Source organism: Melanotaenia boesemani, chromosome 21 (genome assembly GCF_017639745.1).
Source record: "Melanotaenia boesemani isolate fMelBoe1 chromosome 21, fMelBoe1.pri, whole genome shotgun sequence".
Classification (NCBI taxonomy): domain Eukaryota; kingdom Metazoa; phylum Chordata; class Actinopteri; order Atheriniformes; family Melanotaeniidae; genus Melanotaenia; species Melanotaenia boesemani.
The window spans coordinates 16,146,600-16,167,080 of NC_055702.1; the positions used below are offsets into that span (position 1 = coordinate 16,146,600).

The window sequence follows — 20,481 nt, forward strand, 5'->3', positions numbered from 1 at the left end:
AGGCCAGTATCTTGATATCTGGTACTAGCAAGTAACTTGGTATGTAAAGCAAAACTTAGCTGTTATGTGACCTGTCCTTAAAGCAAAATTTTTTGAGCAACTTCAGGATGCTGCTGAAAAATGATGTCTTTGGAAATTTATATACTAAATGTCACTGTGCCACCAAACAAGTCAGAAACACATTTACACAAGTCAGAAAGTTACATAGTGCAACTTTAAGAGGGGTTCCCAAACTTTTTCGAGTAGGGAAGGTATGTTTGGTCCAGCAGGACCCACCAAACATTTCATGCAGCAAAATAAGCCATGTCATTAAAAGGAACAAATTCACAAAACAAATGGAGTTGTGAACCAAAACCTCAAACATTAAAAATATTAACCAGCAAGCAAGTAAAAAGCTGCAACCACATCATTTATAGCACAGCCACATAAACACACTGACAAAATGTTTAAGTCAAAAAGTTCCCTCATCAACATTTAACCTTGGCAAATAAAATAAAAATAAAATGTTCTTAAGTTCAACAAGGGCAGCTGTGCACATTATATGTGTACAAACTAGTATAACCAAACAGCCCAAGTATTAGAATAATCATCTGTCAGTTTAACACAGCACATAATGTGAACCAATATTTTATCAGGTTATACCAGGATATCCCATGTTGGAAATACTGTATCCAAGGAATATATGGAATGAGATATACAGTAGTTTTTATCTGCAGGCTGATGGGAGATATAAAAGCAACATTTACAACAGAATAAAGTTTTGACATCAAGCAGTACCAGGGTCATTATGACAGCTACATAAAAAGGGTCATGGGGAATCTAAACTAGTGATCTTCATGTCATGTTCAGATAAAACTTTGCAGCTTGTAACACATCTGTCAGGATTCCTTCAGGATTCACTCAACTGGTGGTGAACTGGACAAAGCCTGGTTTATGACATCTTGTGTTTTGATCTAGGACTGATAATGGAACACTCTATAGAGTAGACTCTTGGCAGACTGGGCTGAGTACAGCCATAAGCAACACTAACAATGTTATCTGCCATTGTGGAGAGTTGGTGAGGAAGTAGGCCCTAAATGTTGTATGAAGCAGGAGGCAAATAAATAAAATTTAAGGTGCTACAATGGCAGGATTAACAAGAACTGGAAACAAAACAAAATAAAACTAATTACAGACTTCAGAACAACTGACAAAGAAAAAAATAGTAAGAAACAATAACAAACCCACACAGGATTGACAAGTCATGGAGAAAAGGGAACCAGGGTGTACACAGAGGGGGTGAATGACTAAATAATAAGCAAGTGTGGGAATTAGGAAACAATAAAACAGACGTAACACAAGAGAAGGTAAGCTTAACTGAAAACTCAAGCAACGGGCTGGATAATTACTATAAGAGCAGTGGTGAAGGCCCTCACCTCCTAGCAACCATCCTGTAATGGAGCTTTCTCTAGAGCCACCCCCTCACTTCCCCAGGGGTTTATTGCATCATCGTCTCCCCCAAAGATCGAGCGGTGCCCCACCAAACCCAGTGATGACACCTGAGGTGTTTATAACCTTGTTTCTGACATGTTGTGGTACATTTATATAAATGCTTTGACATTAGTCCACAAAGCCACTAGATGGTGCTCTGACTTTGGATGGGTACTTATGAGATAATATGTTCAGGATGGGATTTGAACTGAAAAATATCAGCTCCTTAAGTCAAAAGAGTCCAGAGTTACAGGAACTTCTTGTTTCATGGCTGAGAACTGATATCTGAAAAAAGGCCATTAGAGTCAGGAAACTCTGTGAAGTCAGTTATATTATTAATCCAGTCTTGATCAATTGTGAAAGTTTTTAAAGGTAAATTAGGGATAAAAACTGACCAGTGGGCAGAGCTATGGTAATGAAAGTAAACTAAGATGTAAATATGTCCAGAAGGTCACTATTGTCAAACATTTTAAGTTTTATGTTTTTTAAACCTGTCCTGTCCAGCATCATAGCAAGCAGAATGATGGTCTGGCTGCTGTGCCGAAAAAATGTGCTTTGCCAAGGGGAGTTTTATGGGTATAAGGCTCCTCTTGATAAACTTACTTACTTATTTATTTATTTATTAATTTATTTATTTATTTATTTATTTATGCACTTTTGTTTATTTACTTTGAATTATGAAATCTTTGTAATTTTGCTGGACCTGACCGAAGGGGACAGATAAAGGAGGGCGACAGCACAAAGAAGTAAAAACTAAAGCAGAAAGAAGAAAGAGATAAAAACACAACAGATAGAAGGCAACGACCCTTCAGTCCAAACTATATTTCCTACGGCTTTCACAGAAAAACAAAGCTGATGACCATCATGAGTTTCTAAATAACTAAATCAACAAAAGATAAAAATAAATAAAACCATGTATCACAACAACAACCAAAGTACCAGATACACACTCATTAAAACAAGTAGCTCTTGTATAAATCTACTGGACAACTCAGTGACTGTATCAGCATGCAGAGTATGTGGGTTTGTACACGCAGGGTTGTTCCTATGGTGCCTCTTGCAGTCCTGCACTGCAGCCCTGTGGCTGTGGTGTGGACACCAGCCTACACTGATCTGGGTGTTTACTGTGGTGACACACTCTGTGGTCATGGGTGGGCTGGCTTCCGGTGTGTCTGCATCCCCAAGATACAGTTTCCTCACAGCAGCATCAAACCAGTTGTTTTTATTCTATTGATATTTTTTATACTTACATTCAGTTAAGAGACAGTAACTAGGGATGGGGGTTCATGTTTGTACAGAGTGGTGTATGGGCAGGTGGAGGGAGTGTAACTGTGTTTGTGTGTGTGTTAGTGCATGTGTGAGATTGTGTGTAAAAGAGACTACAATGAGGTGAGTTTTAACTTCCTGTCATATACTCTGGTGTGTGAAGAATTTTAAATTTTGTTTTTAATATGTATAATTTGTTTTTATTATGTAAAGCCCTTTATGTTGCTTTGTGCATGAAAAGGACTCTAAAAATAAAATTTGATGTGATTTGATTCTGACTGTAATGCCAGAGGGGCAAATGCACTAATAGCCCACACACTTTAACAGGAAATGTAACTTAACAACATGGCAAACCTGCCCTTAGACCAGCCAGCCAGCTTGGCAAATTTTCCACATGCACATAACTGAGTTGTACATTTTAAATCTGTTTCAAAATCTCTCACTTTTATTGCAACACAGCACAAAACACATTCAAGATGATGTGAAACTGCAACAGAGAGATTTGGCCACACCAACACCTGTTAGATTCTGCTTAAAAAAAAGGGGGTTTTTGAAGCTGTTGTTGTTCGCAGAATATATACTGTCACATATAGTATGATGAATGTACTGAATAAGGATGAAGAGGACAGATGAGTGGTAGCAATGGTAAAGCTTCACTTCCTGAGGAAAGTCAGTGAGCGGAATGAGTAAAAAAAAAAGTCTATAATTGACCAGCAAAGTCACATGATCACAGAGGAAGATGTGTTTTCACAACTTAATAAGGGCATAATAAAGCTAAGCACAAACACACACACACACACACACACACACATGCAAACACAGGACTGATAATCAACTTAGATGTTTCTACAGCGTAAAGTTTAGTTTTTATTCTCTCCTGCTGGTCATGGAAGGAGACAAGAGCCACAACACAGTTTGGACAAAAGAAACAATATTAATATATAAACAAAATGTAATATTTGAAATAATTTGTCAATGTTATTATAATAAGCTTTCATAGTACAGTCAATATTTTCCATTTAAAGTGATACATTTTCTAGGTAAAGCTACTTTACCCACTTCCTTTTTCTCAGTCAAACTTCAGCTGGGCCAGTACTTAATAGGATAGATGGTAACATTTACTTGCTATTTTTAATCCTCATTTCTGCTAGATTTTTTTTATCTTGATTGCCCAGAAAATAACAATTTTGCAACATCGAACCCCTAAAAAGAAGAGTTTTAACTAAAATCTTAAATACATACACTTTTATTTCGTAATGGAATTGTTAAAAAAACCATTAAAAACTAGTATCAATATAGTAACTCCTCCTACATCACAGTTCCTCTGTATGACTGCATATTAGTGAGTTCTGCAGTCTGATTCAACTTTTTCCACTTGACACTTTCAGCAGGGGAAAGTAATTGCTTTTGAATTTTCAGATAAAATTCTTTGACCTTAGACTTTGACTGTCTCCCATGAGACGAACACAATGGATTGGATGATCTCAACTACACTTTTCCTTTCAGGTAAGTTTGTGTTTTGCAGCTATCTGTCATATTTTTGTGACTTGCCAGAAGAAAAACCACATCCATTATGAACGATAATTAGATGTATAGTGTCAAGAAAAACAGTTTCAAGAGTTCAGTTTCCAAGAGATTTCTTGCTTTTTATTCTTAGACACCTTCCCCAATGTACTCAGCTATTAAATTTAAGACAATTAATGTAAGTTAGCGCTGAAGAGGTAAAGCTATATGTTTCCGTCACTATTGTTTGAAGTTATAAAAACTAAGGCTGTGTCACTGAACAAAAAAAATCTCTCACTGTGGTTCTTTTAGAAACAATGAGAAAACATTATTTTATGATCACAAACAGTTCAAAATGCAAAGGAAACCAACATTTCTTAATGCTCTGAATTTGTCAAGTCCTTCCTTTAGTGCTCTCTAGTGGTATTTAGTCATAGCACAGACATAAACCCTCAAATTTATATTATAAATATACCATATTGGATTTGGTCAATAAAATGAAACAGAATCATGTCATGACTTTAAATGTTTCTTCTTCATTCTTCAGTGTTAAAAGCTGCACTTTGTTTCAACATTGACCCTCTGGCTTGGAAGTCCCTGCAGAATCCTGCTGCAGGTTTTGGCTACCAGGTGGTGCAAAGAGGATCAGAGTGAGTTAGAGAATACATTATAGTCTGTTATAGATTAACAGCTGCCATGTTTGCTGCTTGTGGTTCTTTTTACTCCTTACATACATTTAGGTACATTTCAGTTCAACTAAAAAGTAAAAAAAAAAAAAAAATCAGTGTGTGTTTTGGCTTATTATTCTATTTGTTTCCATACTATAACCCTGGGTTATTCTAAATCCATTCATTGGCAAGCTCAAGCTCTAATGTTTTTTTAAATATTCAAATCAAAATAAACACCCTGTTCATCTTTATGTCAACCGTGATTTATTTATTCTAATTAAGTAATTACATCTACAATGATGTATTCATAGTGCCATTTCTATGTAACAGTAATAGTTAATTAATACTTTCAGATCAGTTATTTCCTAAAATGTATCCTTTAAATCATGCATTTATGTAATTATGAACTTTTTACACTTGGATATATTTCATCATGCAATTTATGTTTAATATCAATTTAATCAAGTTAATGTGTTAAAACCAACTATGCTCAAAAGGCATGAACTATAAAAATAAATCCTGCTAAAATGTCAACTATGTCATTTCCTGTCACCCTTGTTACACTTGCTGGGTAACACAGTTGACATTTCCTCTATTTTTCCATTTTGGTGCTTGCTACAGATGTTGAAGATGTCACCACATGACCATGATCAATTCATATTTCTTTGTGCTTTCTTTATATTTTGTCATTAAAACATCTAAAGTAAATACACAAGAAAATATTGATAACACAGTTGATGACCAATTAATCCGCTCCATGTTTAGACAGTCATGTTGATGAAATGTTGACAAAGTGGGGTTGAAATTTACCACTTTGTTTCCAGAGTTCCCACCAAAAAGATGTGCCCACTAGTGATGTGTCGGTCACAAACGATTCGTTCAGTATGAACTAATCCTTTATATAACTCGGGAGTAACCGGTCCTCTCAGTGAGCGATTCGTTCATTTTCATGCGGTACCTCCTCTCGCCACATGGCAGGCAGCTGCATAAACTCAGTCAGTAGGTCAGGACAGGAGACAGAAATGATTCGTTCAGGACTCGCTCAGGTCCGTCCTCAGGTCCTCGTTCTTTTGTCACGTGACAGCCAGGCTGCTCAGGCTGTGTGGCGAGCAGCAAGGTTCGCTCTCGGATTGGTCTCTCTAGTTCTTCTCTCTGTCACGTGACAGGCAACTCGGTCACTGAACTTGTCTTCCTTCGTTCGTTCACAGCTCAAGCTGTATCAAGCTCAGCAGTACGTTCGCTCTCGGCTCGGTCTCTTGTTCATTTGTCACGTGATAGCTACCGAGTCACTGTTGCGCTGTTAGACAATGGCAGGGAGGATGTAGGACACAAATCACTTTATTGTGGTGTGTATTTGCTTCCCTACGTTTTCACATGGTTTGAATTGCTTGTGGCATTACCAATAGTTTTGTTGCCTTCAGTATTTACTGCTTGAGAATCGCAGACTTTTTTACAACGCCACCTGCAGTAAAAATGAACGACATGATTCGTTCAAGATTCGTTCACTTTACTGTTCGAGAGTAAAAGACCTGGGTTAGTGAAAAGAGTCGAACTTACCATCACTAGTGCCCACCAGCAAATTGAGTCATGTGACTTTGGAGTAAACCATTGCTGATTTGTAGGGGTTTTATCAGTGGGTGACACAGCTGACAATGATTTCTCGGACACACATAAAGTGAATAATTTAATTTAAAATTTAATGTTTTAAATAGATCTGAAAACAGCTTTATCATGTATTAATAATTTTTTTTTTCATCAATTAATGCTGAAATTACATATAAAAACATGCATTCTGTTGTTAAGTTATAAAAGCAAACTTGACATTTAAGAAATTGGACAGCACAAAAACTGCAAATTTAGATTTAAAATTTGCATTTTTCACTAAATAAATTATGTAACCTGGTAACCTTTTGTATTAAATTAAAGAGAAATATCCAAAATAAAATTGGTCAATGTTTGAAATAATAACCAATTATATTTGATCAAATGGACAAGTACACCCCATGGACCTAAACTGTAACCCTAAATATAGAATCACCTCAAAAAAAGAAAATAAAAGAAATGAAAAACAATAATCATCATAATCATAATAATAAATCAAGCTTCCTAACAGAAAAATAAATAACCTGTCATTATTTAATTTTTGTCTGGTTTTTTCTAGTTTGCTCGTCAGTGCCCCTCTTCAACAGTATTCAGTAAATCGAAGCGGTCAGATATTTAGGTGCACCACTGAGACATGTCAACGTCTGCAAGTTCCAGGTAGGAAACCATTCATTTCCAAAAGTATTGACAAAATAATCTGAATTTTCAAATACATCTTTCCATCAATGAATCTTTCTGTTCTTGGGACAGAACTTTAATGATGAGATGATGGATATAACTGAAATTAAATAAGAAAACTGTCATTTTCAATCCACTTTCTTTAAAGCATACCACAAGGACAACAATGTGATAATCGCCTCAGAGACAGTCTTTGATTAAACATAATAATTGTCTTACATAGGGAGGGTTTTCACATGTGGTTGCTTTGGTTTGTCGTTTTTGTTAGAATTTATTTTTGCTTTTATTTATTTAAGCCTTTTTGAAAATGTTCACAGTGCCAGAATTTGCAGTCAACATGTCACTTGGTTTGGCAATGACATATGATCCCATCACAGAGAAAACTGCGGTAAGTTGGTGAATTACAGAGATTTCAAATTTTCTGAACCCTTTTTCTTGCAGCATGTAAATGTATTGCTTAAAGAAACAGAAAATAAATAATCTATCAATAAAATTCCTTTCATTTCTTCTCCAGGCATGTGGTTCAACCATTCCTAACGACTGTAAAAGTATCACCATGTACAGTGGTGTTTGCATTGAGATAAAAAAATCTAATAGAATTGGGCCACCTGTACCATCTTCTATTGAAGGTAAACATACATTTTAATGGAAGGTCACCACAAAGACATCCCACTTCTCACACACAGTCTGATGTATGTTTGCACAAACATACAATCATCCAGCTGACGTTTGCAGGTTCCACATACGAACATTTTGAAACTTGATCATGTTTTTAAAACACATTTGATTAATTTCTAGACTTTTTTTTTACGTATTTTACTTATTTGTTATTTATTTTTTACAAAGCCAGAATAATAAGCTGTTGAAGTAGTTTAGTGTCATATCTTTAATGTTTGTCTTCTACCAATTAAAACAGCTGGAAGAAAGTCCTCCATATTTGTTACCAGGAGCTGTAGCATTAGCTGTCTTGTACTTTGCGTTATTTCACCTGCTGTGTGTGAAAAATACAAGTACTAACCCTACACCTGAGGGGAAACTGCAAACTTCTGTTCAGATGTGTATTTATCTTGTCTTTTTAATAGAGTGCAGAGCCCAAGCTGACATCGCATTTCTGTTGGACGGCTCAGGCAGTGTGAGTCGTCAAGATTTTGGAAGAATGAAAACTTTTGTTACTAAACTGATCGAGTCGCTGCTGGGAAAAAATACACAAGTAAGGCTATGTTTACCATTTTTATTAAACAGCAGAAACAATATAAGAAAAGAAAATTCTGTAATGCTTTATTTTTAGTTTACTTTTAATGAGCGAGGCCATCAGAAAACACTTATTTTGAACATTTTTCATAGACAGAAAAACAGAAAACTTCAAAAGCTTCATTTTATCAAACTGTAAAAAACTAAGAGGAAATAATTTTGGAAAATCTAAAAAGCAAAATTATTTTCTTAACAAAATAAATAAAGTATTTCTGTAACAGTCACATTTACTCAATAAAATCAGTTCAAATGAATATAAATTAGGGTGTAGTATTAAAATGGAAAGCTTCACATCTACTAAATACCTTCATATCTTTATCAGGAATATATTTCAAATATTATTTCTACTGGATATTTTGCCTTTAGAAAACAATTTTCTAACTTGTATCTATTCAATATGTTTTCTTTTGCAGTTTGCCATCACTCAGTTCTCCAGTGACCCCAAAATCCATTACGACTTCAAAGGATTTGATCCTAATGCCTGGCGACAACAAATTAAAGAAATATGGCAGATCGGAGGGTCGACTTTTACTGCTAAAGCCATTACACATGTTGTGTACGTACCTTTATTATTCTGGTCTGCTTTGTATGGTGAAACTTTGGGTGTTTTTTTGTAAGTGACAAAGCTTCCACATTTAGAAATTTCTTTGTTGATTTTTTTCTCTCTTGGTCAGTTTTTCATCTTCCAGTTTGTTGTGGTTTTGTTTTCCAGACACTTTTTTTTCCTTTTATTTGGCACCTCTTTTCTAACTCATTAGTTCCTATGACATTAAATGGATCCCAGTAAAAAAATTTCAAGACTGTCTAAGATGCATTCAAACAGAGATTATATTAATGACACTAAATCATATTAATGTGGTGACCTTTTCATCTGGAACAGTTGAGTTTGAGCCTGTATGTCTAGAAGTGACAAGACAAGCCATCTACAAACATGGACAGTATTTAGCTAGAGATTTATTTTAGATTAACATCAGTTTAAAATGATATTTCAGTTAGGATTCAAGCAAACCACCCTTTCAGTGATGTTTCTTTAGTTTGTTTAATTTGTTTCTTTAATTTGTAACTTTGCAAATTTACTGCTGAACAACAACTTTGGTTGAAAATGAAAAATCTTTCTTTTTTCAGGGAAAAAATCTTCCTAACATCCAGAGGTTCCAGGTCAGAGGTGAAGAAAATTTTGATAGTCATTACAGATGGAGTGTCTCACGACCACGACAACTTACAGGAAGCAATAGAAAAAGCTGACTCTAAGAATATTGTTAGATTCGCTATTGGGGTAAGTTGTAATTATATGAACTCATTAAATCATTGTGTATAGTTTAATTATGCAAGTCTTAAAATACAATTAAATTCTTTAAGTTCAAACTTTTTGCCCTTTTACACACTTAACTGTATACCAGATGGAGATGATCAGTTTTGTTCACATAGCAGCTTTATAATGGTTAACCAATCGTGATTAGAAGGAGAGCAACAGTGTGTATCTACAACCAAACTTATACTGCAGCCATGAGTCAGATGGTGATTGGTTAAGTCAAACTGAACATTTCATATTGCAGACTGACTGAAATGTATATAAGGTAGGACATTAGTTTGCACTTGCAAAATTTACTTGTATTCTAAGTCTTGCAGAGTTGATCCACAGATTTGATTTGTACGTTTTTCAAACATTTATATATTGTGATACACCTGTCTGAGGGTTGATTCAGGATCTTTGCATCTAAACCCTTAACTTATAAAATATTTGTTTTAATATCCATAGGTTGGGAATGCATTTAGCCCTTACAATCCTAGTGCATTACAAGAACTGAGGATCATTGCATCTGAACCTCAAGAAAACCACGTGTTTGAAGTGAAGACCTTTGAGGCGCTTGAGAAGATTCGACAGAATTTGCAAGACAAAATTTTTTCTATTGAAGGTACACGTGTTATCAAAACAGATTCAAATCAGTTGTTCCATCTTCTAAAATGTATTTGATGTGCATGCAAAACATAAACAATTAATACTTTTTTTACATTATGTATGAAATTTAAATCATAACTGATTTTTAAAACTAGCCACTTACTCCGAGTCGCAACTTCTCAAAGTGCCATTTTTTTAGTCTACACAGGACCAAAACAACTAAGTAGGAGTTGTTTGGTAAACATCTGTAATCTCATGGAAGCCTCAATGAAACTCTCAAACTCAGCATATGTCATAATGCTGCATTAAATAAGTTAAGTGTCCATTTTTTATTTTTATTTTTTTTTACTCATACAGGATCTCAAACAAGTGGAGAGTCACTTAAACTGGAAATGTCTCAAGAGGGATTCAGAGCAGCTTACGTGCCTGAGGTAAAATAAAATTAATATTTTAGGCTCAGGAGTTTTTTAAATTTTTGTAAATGAGAAAAAAATGAATATAAACCATATTTTATGATAGCAGAGTTTATGTTGTTGTTGTTAAAATGATTGTGGATGGCTGATTTACATATCTGCCATCTAGTAGTGGAAAGTGGTAACAGATTTAAGCTTTCTTTCTGGAGACATGGCCTGGTGCTTGTGGCAATTTTGTGAATTTGATGCTTAGAGGGTTAATTGGATTACATTGTTAAAAACTCAAAATATTTTAGATGAATGATGCATTTATAGTCTCATTTTTCATTCATATTTCTGTCAAACCTGCAGGGAATCCAGATGGCTATGGTTGGTGCTAATCAGTGGAGGGGAGGCTACAAGCGGTACACAGGACACACACTAACAGGGTCATATGAACCCATGGTTATGGAGCCTGACAGTTATCTTGGTGAGAATGTTACAGTAAAACACATGAAAAACTCCACAGGATTTTGTTGGAGAAAACCAACATGCAGGTATTTTTTGACGTAAAAGGTCATTTTAAGAAATTGACCATTTTGTTCTTTTTATAGGTACTAAAGTTTTATTGTGTACAGAAGGTTCTGCAGGATAAAAATGTTTTGTCCTGACTGGCTGAACTGAGATATTCACCAATGCTATTAACTACATCATCATTAAATTGTAGGTTACTCCATGGCTGTGGCTACAACTGTAGCCGGCAAACTGACCATCATTGGTGCTCCAAGATATCAACACAGAGGAGTTGTGATGGTGGTTTTCAGAGACAAAGACAAACAAAAACTTGAGCCAAATCAGCTTGAGGTGAGTATTTACCACTAAGATGGTCCTGAAAGATCTGAAACACATTAAAAATCTATATTATACATATAAAATGTCTTTCACAGATCCAGATTGGTGAATATTTTGGGGCAGAGGTTTGTACCATGGATTTGAATTTTGACAGCTACACTGATCTAATCATCATATCTGCTCCGATGTACAAGGACTCTGATCGAGAGGGACGGGTTTACGTTTGCACATTGACCTACTTGGTAATTAGCAGCTTCATCTAGAGACATTCAGTCAATTTACTTGTTATATTTTCTTCTTTTTAATAAGCTGAAACTCTCCCTCTTCCTGACATGTTCACTAGAATGTCGAGTGCCATTTTGAGTCTCCATTAGTATTAAAAGGGGCTGCTGACAGAGGAAGGTTTGGGTCTTCTCTCGCTGTTCTGCCTGATCTAAACAACGATGGATTTAGTGATTTGGCAGTTGGAGCACCTTTGGAGAACGATGGTCAAGGCAGCATCTACATATTCCATGCTGAAGGAGGCCAAAGAATCAATCCTGCTTACTCACAGGTGAGCAAGTGTAAAAGCTGAAAGAATTTCTTCCATTTTCTACTTTTATTAATTAAATAATCTACTGTTGCACAGAGAATTGCTGCCTCTGAGGTTCAGTCAGGACTAAAGTTCTTTGGCATGTCGATCAGTCAGTGGAGTTTCGATCAGAGTGGTGATGGTCTGCCTGACTTAGCGGTGGGTTCAAAGGGCACAGTTGTCTTACTGAGGTGAGTCCTACTCTTAGCCCAGATTTTGTTTGAACATAAACTTTTTAATAGTGATTAGTTATAATTTGATGTTATGTATAAACAGTGTGTCATTACTAAAACAAATAAGTTGTTTTTATTGTTTTCAACATTGTGTAGTGTGATGGTAACTGAACAATAATTGAACATGTTACATTTATGTCAGAGGGGGCGGGGCTACTTTTAAAACTAAACATGTCAGGACCACAAAGGCTTATGGGAAATGCAGATTTAACCTTTTCTGATTGCTGTGCCATAATTTTGAATTATGAGAATGTTGGAAAGTTCTGCCCTGTTTGAATTTTAAAGTTGGTACCATGAGTGAGACGGAAATAAACAGAAAAAAAAAAACACCGCTAACCCGAGTTTCTTCAAATTGTATAATCACCTTCTCAGTTCTCTCCTTAATTCCTAACCATATGTAGTTTTTTAAGTTGACTTTCCATGATAATGATTTAATGTGATTTACTCTTTATTTGAAAGAACCAAACAATTTGTTTAAATGTGATTTAAGAGTTAGTTCAAACAGCTAGGAGCTGTACAGGTGCTCGTCATTAAATTAAAATATCATGAGAAAGTTGATTTATGTCAGTAATTCCATTCAACAAGTGAAACTTGTATAATGTAGACATTCATTCCTCACAGACTGACATATTTCAAATATTTATTTCTATTAATTTAGATGATTATAACTGATAACTGTTACGTCCCGTTATAGAGGTATGAGTGGGACTTAACACAGAAGACAGTTGCGGACAGTTGTAAAGTTGGAACATATCATTTTATTGTGGAGGGAATAAAATAAAGGGGATAAAAACAGGAAGTCAACCGAGATTCAAGTGTTGGGGTTAGCGGAACTGCTGAAAAGAACAAACAAAAGTTAAATCAGAAATTATACACGAAACCCGCCACGTAAACTATCCCAAATACAATTAACAAAAAGGTGCTCTTAACTTGGCGTGATAACTAATTGGCAAAAGGGCAGCAGTCCCAATAAACTAAGTGTCAACACAAATGGCCTAATCTATAGCCCAACACAACACACCCAAACTTTAACACAAAGTGAACGAAGTGGCAGAACACACACAAAAGGAAGCGCTGCTCAAAACTTAGCCTGTGCCCAGAACGTTCCCCAATGGGAACACGAAGGTAAGCCCAACCTAAAAGGACTATCAAACTGTCCCCCACTGGGAACTGGAACAGCCAGGACTCGTCCTGCTGCACCCACAATAGCCCAACACAAAAGGCTACCAATTAGCACAGCAAGTACACACAACAGCACGCCACCATAAGTCTGCCCAGATGGTCGAAGGTGAGGGGAAGAAGCACCCGCTGTCTACTTCTCCCTCCAAATGTGAGGGGAGGTAACCCGCCTGGCCTGGCCTCTCCCTCCCGAATGATCCCTGCAGCCGTCCTTTATTTCCTGGACTCCTCTGAGCTGCAAGATGATTGGCTGGTTGTAGAGCCAATCAGCGGGAAGGAGATTGATGGGCATCTGATCTAGCCAGTCCGAGGAGACACCAGGGCCCAGCCTTTTCATGATGAACGAGCCCCAGCTGTCAGCAATGATCATCAATTGTCTCACGTCCCTAGGGACGTAACAACAACTAATGAAAACCCTAAATTTAGTATCCCTGACAATTAGAATATTGCGGAAAGGTTCAATACTGAAAACACCTGGTGCCACACTCTAATCAGCTAGTTAACTCAAAATACCTGCAAAGGCCTTTAAATGGTGTCTCAGTCTAATTTTGTTGGCTACACAATCATGGGGAAGACTGCTGACCTGACAGTTGTCTAAAAGACGACCATTGACACCTTGCAGAAGGAGGGCAAGACACAAAATGTCATTTCTAAAGAGGCTGGCTGTACACAGAGCTCAGTGACCAAGCACATTAATAGAGAGGTGAAGGGAAGGAAAAGATGTGGTAGAAAAAGTGTACAAGCAATAGGGATAACCGCACCCTGGAGAGGATTGTGAAACAAAACCACTGAAAAATGTGGGGAAGATTCACAAAGAGTGGACTGCAGCTGGAGTCAGAGCTTCAGGAACCACCACGCACACACGTATGCAAGACTTGGTTTCAGCTGTCGCTTTCCTTGTGTCAAGCCACTCTTGATCAAGAGACAGTGTCAGAAGCGTCTCGCCTGGGCTAAAGACAAAAAGGACTGGACTGCTTCTAAGTGGTCCAAAGTTATGTTCTCTGATAAAAGGAAATTTTGCATGTCCTTTGGAAATCAAGGTCCCAGAGTCTGGAGGAAAAGAGGAAAGGCACAGAATCCATGATGCTTGAGGATCAGTGTAACGATTCCACAGTCAGTGATGGTTTGTGGTGCCATCTCATCTGCTGGTGTTGGTCCACTGTGTTTTCTTAGGTCCACAATCAACGCATCATCTACCAGGAAGTTTTAGAGCACTTCATGCTTCCTGCTGCTGGCCAACTTTATGGAGATGCAAATTTAATTTTTCAACAGGACTTGGTACCTGCACACAGTGCCAAAGCTACCAGTACCTGGTTTAAGGACCATGGTATCCTTATTCTTAATTGGCCAGCAAACTTGCCTGACCTTAACCCCATAGAAAATCTATGGTGTATTGTGAAGAAGAAGATGCAATACGTCAGACCCAGCAATGTAGAAGAGCTGGAGGCCACTATCAGAGCAACCTGGGCTCTCATAACACCTGAGCAGTGCCACAGACTGATGGACTCCATGCCACGCCACATCGCTGCAATAATTCAGGCAAAAGGAGCCCAAACTAAGTATTGAGTGCCGTACATGCTTATACTTTTCATCCTCTAGAAATCCTTTTATTGTTTCGGTCTTAATATTTTAATTTTCTGGGATATTGAATTTGGGGTTTTCATTAGTTGCCAGTTATAATCATCAAAATGAAAAGAAATGAACATTTGAAATATGTCAGTCTGTGAGGAATGAATGTCTACATTATACTACAAGTTTCACTTGTTGAATGGAGTTACAGAAATAAATCAACTTTTTTATGATATTCTAATTTTATGATGAAAATAAATAATTAAAATTAGTTAGGTGAACTAATGGGTTAGAGTAAAGTCTAATGGGCACTTAAGTTGATATAACTTGACATGTTTAGTTTCAGCATTTCTAAAAACTAAAGTGGTTTAAGACAACAGGTTTCAACTCAACTTATCTGGGATTAGAGTGCCTTTATATAATTTATTTATTTTAGTTTTTTCCTTTACAATCTTAAAATATATTTTAAACAATAAAATTTTCACTCTAGTCAGTTTTTATTATAATTAATTATTGATCACAAAGCCACAAGATGTTGACACGTCTCATAATTATGTCCTTTCTAGATCAAGGCCTATAGTGATGGTGGAAGCAACTGTGTCCTTCAACCCAAATGAAATCCCAACTCAAAATGTGGACTGTTCAAATCCCCTGAAGAACAAAGCTGAAATCTGCTTTACTATGAGCAGACACTCTGAAGTGAACACAGGTTCATCCTTCTCCTCATTTTTATTTCCACTGGCATTCTTGTATTTGTGTGCATTTCTATATAACATTAGCCTCTTAGCATAATTGCCTAAGTCAGATTTTAAGGTTTTATTGGTAATGATGGAAAGTCAATCAGCAGTATTAGGGGAGTATAGTTAGACAGATATTGTAATTTAGCCAAAATATGACTTAGACATTTATGCTATAAAGCTAACAATGAAAGAAATTCTTGTATGTTTCAGCTCAAGCACAGATTAATTACACTTTTACGCTGGATGCTACCAGGAAGACCCCAAACAACCGAGCTTACATCAGAGAGAAACTACGAGAGGAAACTGGATCATTTGTTCTGGACTTAAAACGTCGACAGTGCAGCAGTGTGAATTTTTTCATTGAGGTAGAGCCTAATGAGTTCAGAATAACTGATTTTAAAGAAAACAGATTTAATATTTCAAATAAGTATTTTGCTTTAAGTCTTATCTTGCGTCGTCATAATGTTTCCCTTCTCTTGTTGCAGGCTTGTCCAGAAGATATTCACAATCCACTTATGAACGAGCTCAGATTCACCTTCGATGGTTTACCTTCTGACACAAATCTTAAACCAAGTCTCGCCCAGCAGGCTCAAACAACAACCTTTCATCCAGTGAGTAACCTTTAAACACACTTCATTAACATTAAATTTCCATTAACAACTTTCTTTTTGTCACTACATTTTCTGCATAACTGATATGTTGACATGAAAACAGTTGAAGAGCTTCACATGGCTCCAACATCTCCAGGATTCATCATAAATCCTGAACAGTGTTCGTTTCTTATTACCCTCCAATCTAATGTTTTTAACATCTTGTTTTCACAGTTAAGGTTTCAGATCAACTGTGGTGCTGATGAGAAATGTGTTGATAATCTGAAAGTGGACTTCAACTTCACCAGGTAAAAAAGTAAAACTTGGAAACATAAATAAACAGTTGGGCATGCTTTTAGTGTTTTAGTAATAATGGTTTCTAAATCTGTTCTAATTTACTCAAATGCAATGTTTTGTGTAGGCATAGTTCAGTAATCCATGTTATTACATTTTAATGCTTGTTTGTATAATTTCTTTACGCAGATAAAGTATTTTTCATTTCATTATTGATGACGCAACAACTAATTAGCCAACTGAATTTGATTGGCCTGACTAGTCGACTTCAAAAAAGATGTAAAATACCATCCTTAATAATAAACGTCTCCAAGCTATAAGAGTGGTCAAACCAAAACAAGGTCCTACTTACCTTGATTTGGCAGCACCTTGTCTGCACACCTGGAAACTCCTTGAACACCTTTAGTGAAACAAATTAAACATAAAATTTTAAATTCTGAGCAATGGGTGGATGTAAGGTTTTACTCCTGAAGACCTGGAAGTTCAGCCACACACAAATCTTTTGGTTTGAACAGGATATGTTTTATTGCAGTAAAGGGATGTGGTCGTGGGAATGAAGATGAGTCCAACAGGCGTGTAGCGCCAGAATCTGCAAAAACTCACATATCAAAAATAAGTCCAATATTCCAAAAGACGAGGTCATGGGCAGGCAAGGGTCATACACAGAGGCGTAAAGCAGACTAATTATTCAGGAAAAGCAAAACTCTGTAATCAGTCCAGGCAGGGTTCAATATCCGGGTAGACACTTGGCAGGAAACATCCGGTGTGGGTTAGGAAAGGCAAGTCCAGGAAAAAAGGCAGGATCGAATAACAGGGGTATGAAAACATAAGAATTACTCTGGATGTGAACAAGATTAGTAAAACTGACCATCTGGAAACACAGACTGGAGAGGGTTAAGTAAGAAGCAGCACAGGTGGGGAAGAGGGAGCAATCAGGGACACCACGTGGAGCGAGCTAGCCAGATTACGGAGCTGCACAGCAGGGCAGCCACCATGACAGTGGATGGTCTTTTCAACCTGTGGACATCCTCATAAACATATTCTCTTTAGTAAAGAAAAACAAATATTTTCAATTTTCAACTTTTAAACCAAACCTCAATGTTGATTAGATGTCGGGTAAAGCTGTTAACACGACATTGTTGCTGACCACCAAATGTTGGTACTGATAGAGGAGTAAATTAGCTCAGAGGGGCACAATTACGATTCTCAAACTGGGAACCGGTTCTCAATTCCCATCCCTACCTAGTTCTAACCAGCATGATAGCATTACGATTGTCAGCATTCATGTGGAAACAATGCTGCATTGACAAGCGTTTTGATTTTCTCTTTCATTCTTGTTCATCTTCATAAACTCTCAGGTCCTCAGTGATTGCGGTTGGCATTGATGAGCTTTTGGATGTGACGGTCTCTGTGGAGAACAGGGAGGAAAACTCATACAACAGTCTTATTATTCTCACATACCCAGCTGGGCTCTCCTACAGGAAGTTTTCAGCTCTGCAGGTCAGACATCAGGATCAAGTCTGTTTCCTCTCTGATCAGCTGCTCTCCAAGTCACATCAGTGTTTTGTCTTTTAATACAGGGAAGAATTCAGTGCAGCTCTTTGGACAGTGAAGATGGAGTAACTCGAGGAAAGACAGACTGCACTATTGACAAACCAGTTTTCAAAAGCAACTCCAAGGTTGGTTTGTTGCACTGCTGCAGACTGTTGAGTCAGAAGAGGAGGCATCTGATCTCTGGTTTCTTTCATTTCCAGGCTGTCTTCATTGTCTCCTATGGGATTGGAGCCAATAGTCAACTTGACAGGAAGATCTTTGTCACTGCAAATGCCACCAGGTACAGTTCTTCAGCTGCAGGTGCAGCAATTTGGAATATGAATATTTTCTATAAACATTTCCATCTTTATTTTTTAGTGGGAATCAGCAGCACTCCCCTTCCAGTGAACTCTACAAGAGGAAAGAGATCGATGTGAAATACAGCATCTTTGTTTCAGCTGAAAGGTCTGTGTTTCATAGTTAAATAAAAATAAATTTAAAAGTGATGCTATTTTTTTGCTCCAGTATCTAATGTTTACAATGTCTCTTTAGCTCCTTCAACTACTGCAATTTTACTTTTGGAACAAATAATTTGCAGAAACCAGTCCAACAATCAATCAAGGTGAAAGATTACTTCTTCCAGTAGTATCAGTACTATCTTCTAGTTTACTGCTATGTTTCAGACCTGATGCTTTATTACACTCTGAAACTTTTCTTTCTCATCTTCTCAGGTTACAAATAGCATCAGAGCATTTAATTTCACTGTGGTGATCAGGGTTCCTGTAAAGCTCGGTAACAAAGATATTTGGGTGGATTTGAGCAGTCTGCAGGTAAATATAGAGAAACTTTTAATTACTAACCTTAAAAAAGCCTTAAATGTATCTTAGACATGGCAGTATGTGGTGAAATGAGGAGCAGTTCCAGTAAAGTGACATAAATCAACTTTATTGTCAGATTGCAGACTGTCAACGAGACAAAGAAGAAGAACCTGTCGTCACTGATATTGTTGCTCAGATAAAGGAAAAGAAATTAGTGGTAAGTATGTTTTTATAATGTGCCTGTTTAAATGTATATGTTAATAAATGCACATTACTGTCCACTTCACTGCAGCTTTCTATGCATGTGTCCACCACAGGACTGCTCTGTAGCCAAGTGCAGAGTGTTTAGGTGCAGCCGGTTCATGGGAAGAAAGGAGAGTAAGACGTATACAATCTCTGCCAACCTTAGTTCAGCATGGATAGAGCAGGTAAATATGAACTGGATGTGGTAAGTGTAACTGGTCCTGATTACAGAACCAGTAGGCAGCTCTTATGTAATTTAATAAGAATAAAAATCTGATTAAATTATTCTTCCATTTGTTTTGTCTCAGATTGGACTTCCATCTGCCAAATTCCTCTTAACCAGCACGGCCAGTCTGGAGTACGACAGAGATCAGTACATCTTCTACTCAACAGCAACTAATAACAACCCACCTGTTCACAAAGTGAATAAACATTACTCTCTTTTAAGATTTATATCATTTAATTAAACAGCTTGACTTAATCAAAACTCTGTCTTCTCACCTCCCAGATTGAGACAGAGGTAGAAGTGTATCCTGTACCAGATTTCACCAAAGAGATTGTAGGAAGTTGTCTGGGAGGGTTGGCTTTTCTAGCTTTACTCACTGCTGGTCTGTATAAGGTGAGACGATTGATTTTTTTTCTTCTTCTTCTTTTTGTTTGATTTTTTTTCACCTTCAGTATATGACACAGATTTTAAAAGGAAAAGAAATGGCTATTATGACCAGAGATGATCAATAAATGCAATTGTTTTATTCTTTGTTTTACTGAAAATACCTTCTGTGTTCATGCTCAGTCATCTGGTTTGGCTCTTTTCCATGTACTGATAATACCACAGTGATCCAGGATAACAGCATTTTTATGTAACTTCCTTTTTTATCCTTTTCATTCATAGGCTGGATTTTTTAAGAGCAAATACAAAGAGATGATTAATGAAAATGGAGAAAGAGCTGCAGCAGATGCTGATGGAGGTGCACCCACAGAGGATTAGATCAACACATCTTTCTGTTTCAGGAAGCATCCAGCAAAGGAATATCAATTTACCACATTTTAGTTAGTGAAACTAGTGTCCTGTGTGTTTTGTGAGGTTGTTTCACCATTATATATATTATATTTTTATATTTGTTTCAGT

At 36.8% G+C, this 20,481-nt stretch overlaps 1 protein-coding gene across 2 annotated transcripts in view; it reads left to right on the forward strand.

The window, feature by feature from the left end:
- The first annotated feature begins 4,018 nt into the window (after nucleotides 1-4,018).
- The window catches only part of LOC121632804 (integrin alpha-M-like), a 45,180-nt gene continuing 28,717 nt past the window's right edge, over nucleotides 4,019-20,481 (forward strand). Inside the window, exons 1-30 of one of the 2 annotated variants that reach the window (XM_041974556.1) lie at nucleotides 4,019-4,242; nucleotides 4,787-4,889; nucleotides 7,069-7,166; nucleotides 7,505-7,575; nucleotides 7,702-7,816; nucleotides 8,270-8,397; nucleotides 8,852-8,994; nucleotides 9,564-9,714; nucleotides 10,198-10,354; nucleotides 10,696-10,769; nucleotides 11,103-11,220; nucleotides 11,458-11,594; nucleotides 11,678-11,824; nucleotides 11,926-12,135; nucleotides 12,211-12,344; nucleotides 15,701-15,843; nucleotides 16,085-16,239; nucleotides 16,360-16,485; nucleotides 16,699-16,772; nucleotides 18,117-18,258; nucleotides 18,339-18,437; nucleotides 18,513-18,592; nucleotides 18,670-18,756; nucleotides 18,844-18,913; nucleotides 19,023-19,121; nucleotides 19,246-19,326; nucleotides 19,427-19,537; nucleotides 19,661-19,774; nucleotides 19,861-19,971; nucleotides 20,245-20,395. In XM_041974556.1, the coding sequence (XP_041830490.1) occupies nucleotides 4,206-4,242; nucleotides 4,787-4,889; nucleotides 7,069-7,166; nucleotides 7,505-7,575; nucleotides 7,702-7,816; nucleotides 8,270-8,397; nucleotides 8,852-8,994; nucleotides 9,564-9,714; nucleotides 10,198-10,354; nucleotides 10,696-10,769; nucleotides 11,103-11,220; nucleotides 11,458-11,594; nucleotides 11,678-11,824; nucleotides 11,926-12,135; nucleotides 12,211-12,344; nucleotides 15,701-15,843; nucleotides 16,085-16,239; nucleotides 16,360-16,485; nucleotides 16,699-16,772; nucleotides 18,117-18,258; nucleotides 18,339-18,437; nucleotides 18,513-18,592; nucleotides 18,670-18,756; nucleotides 18,844-18,913; nucleotides 19,023-19,121; nucleotides 19,246-19,326; nucleotides 19,427-19,537; nucleotides 19,661-19,774; nucleotides 19,861-19,971; nucleotides 20,245-20,340 (3,411 nt within the window). In that variant the 5' untranslated portion in view covers nucleotides 4,019-4,205 and the 3' untranslated portion in view covers nucleotides 20,341-20,395. Of the gene's footprint in view, nucleotides 4,243-4,786; nucleotides 4,890-7,068; nucleotides 7,167-7,504; nucleotides 7,576-7,701; nucleotides 7,817-8,269; nucleotides 8,398-8,851; nucleotides 8,995-9,563; nucleotides 9,715-10,197; nucleotides 10,355-10,695; nucleotides 10,770-11,102; nucleotides 11,221-11,457; nucleotides 11,595-11,677; nucleotides 11,825-11,925; nucleotides 12,136-12,210; nucleotides 12,345-15,700; nucleotides 15,844-16,084; nucleotides 16,240-16,359; nucleotides 16,486-16,698; nucleotides 16,773-18,116; nucleotides 18,259-18,338; nucleotides 18,438-18,512; nucleotides 18,593-18,669; nucleotides 18,757-18,843; nucleotides 18,914-19,022; nucleotides 19,122-19,245; nucleotides 19,327-19,426; nucleotides 19,538-19,660; nucleotides 19,775-19,860; nucleotides 19,972-20,244; nucleotides 20,396-20,481 lie in introns of those variants that run through there. The other variant, XM_041974555.1, reaches the window with a different exon arrangement.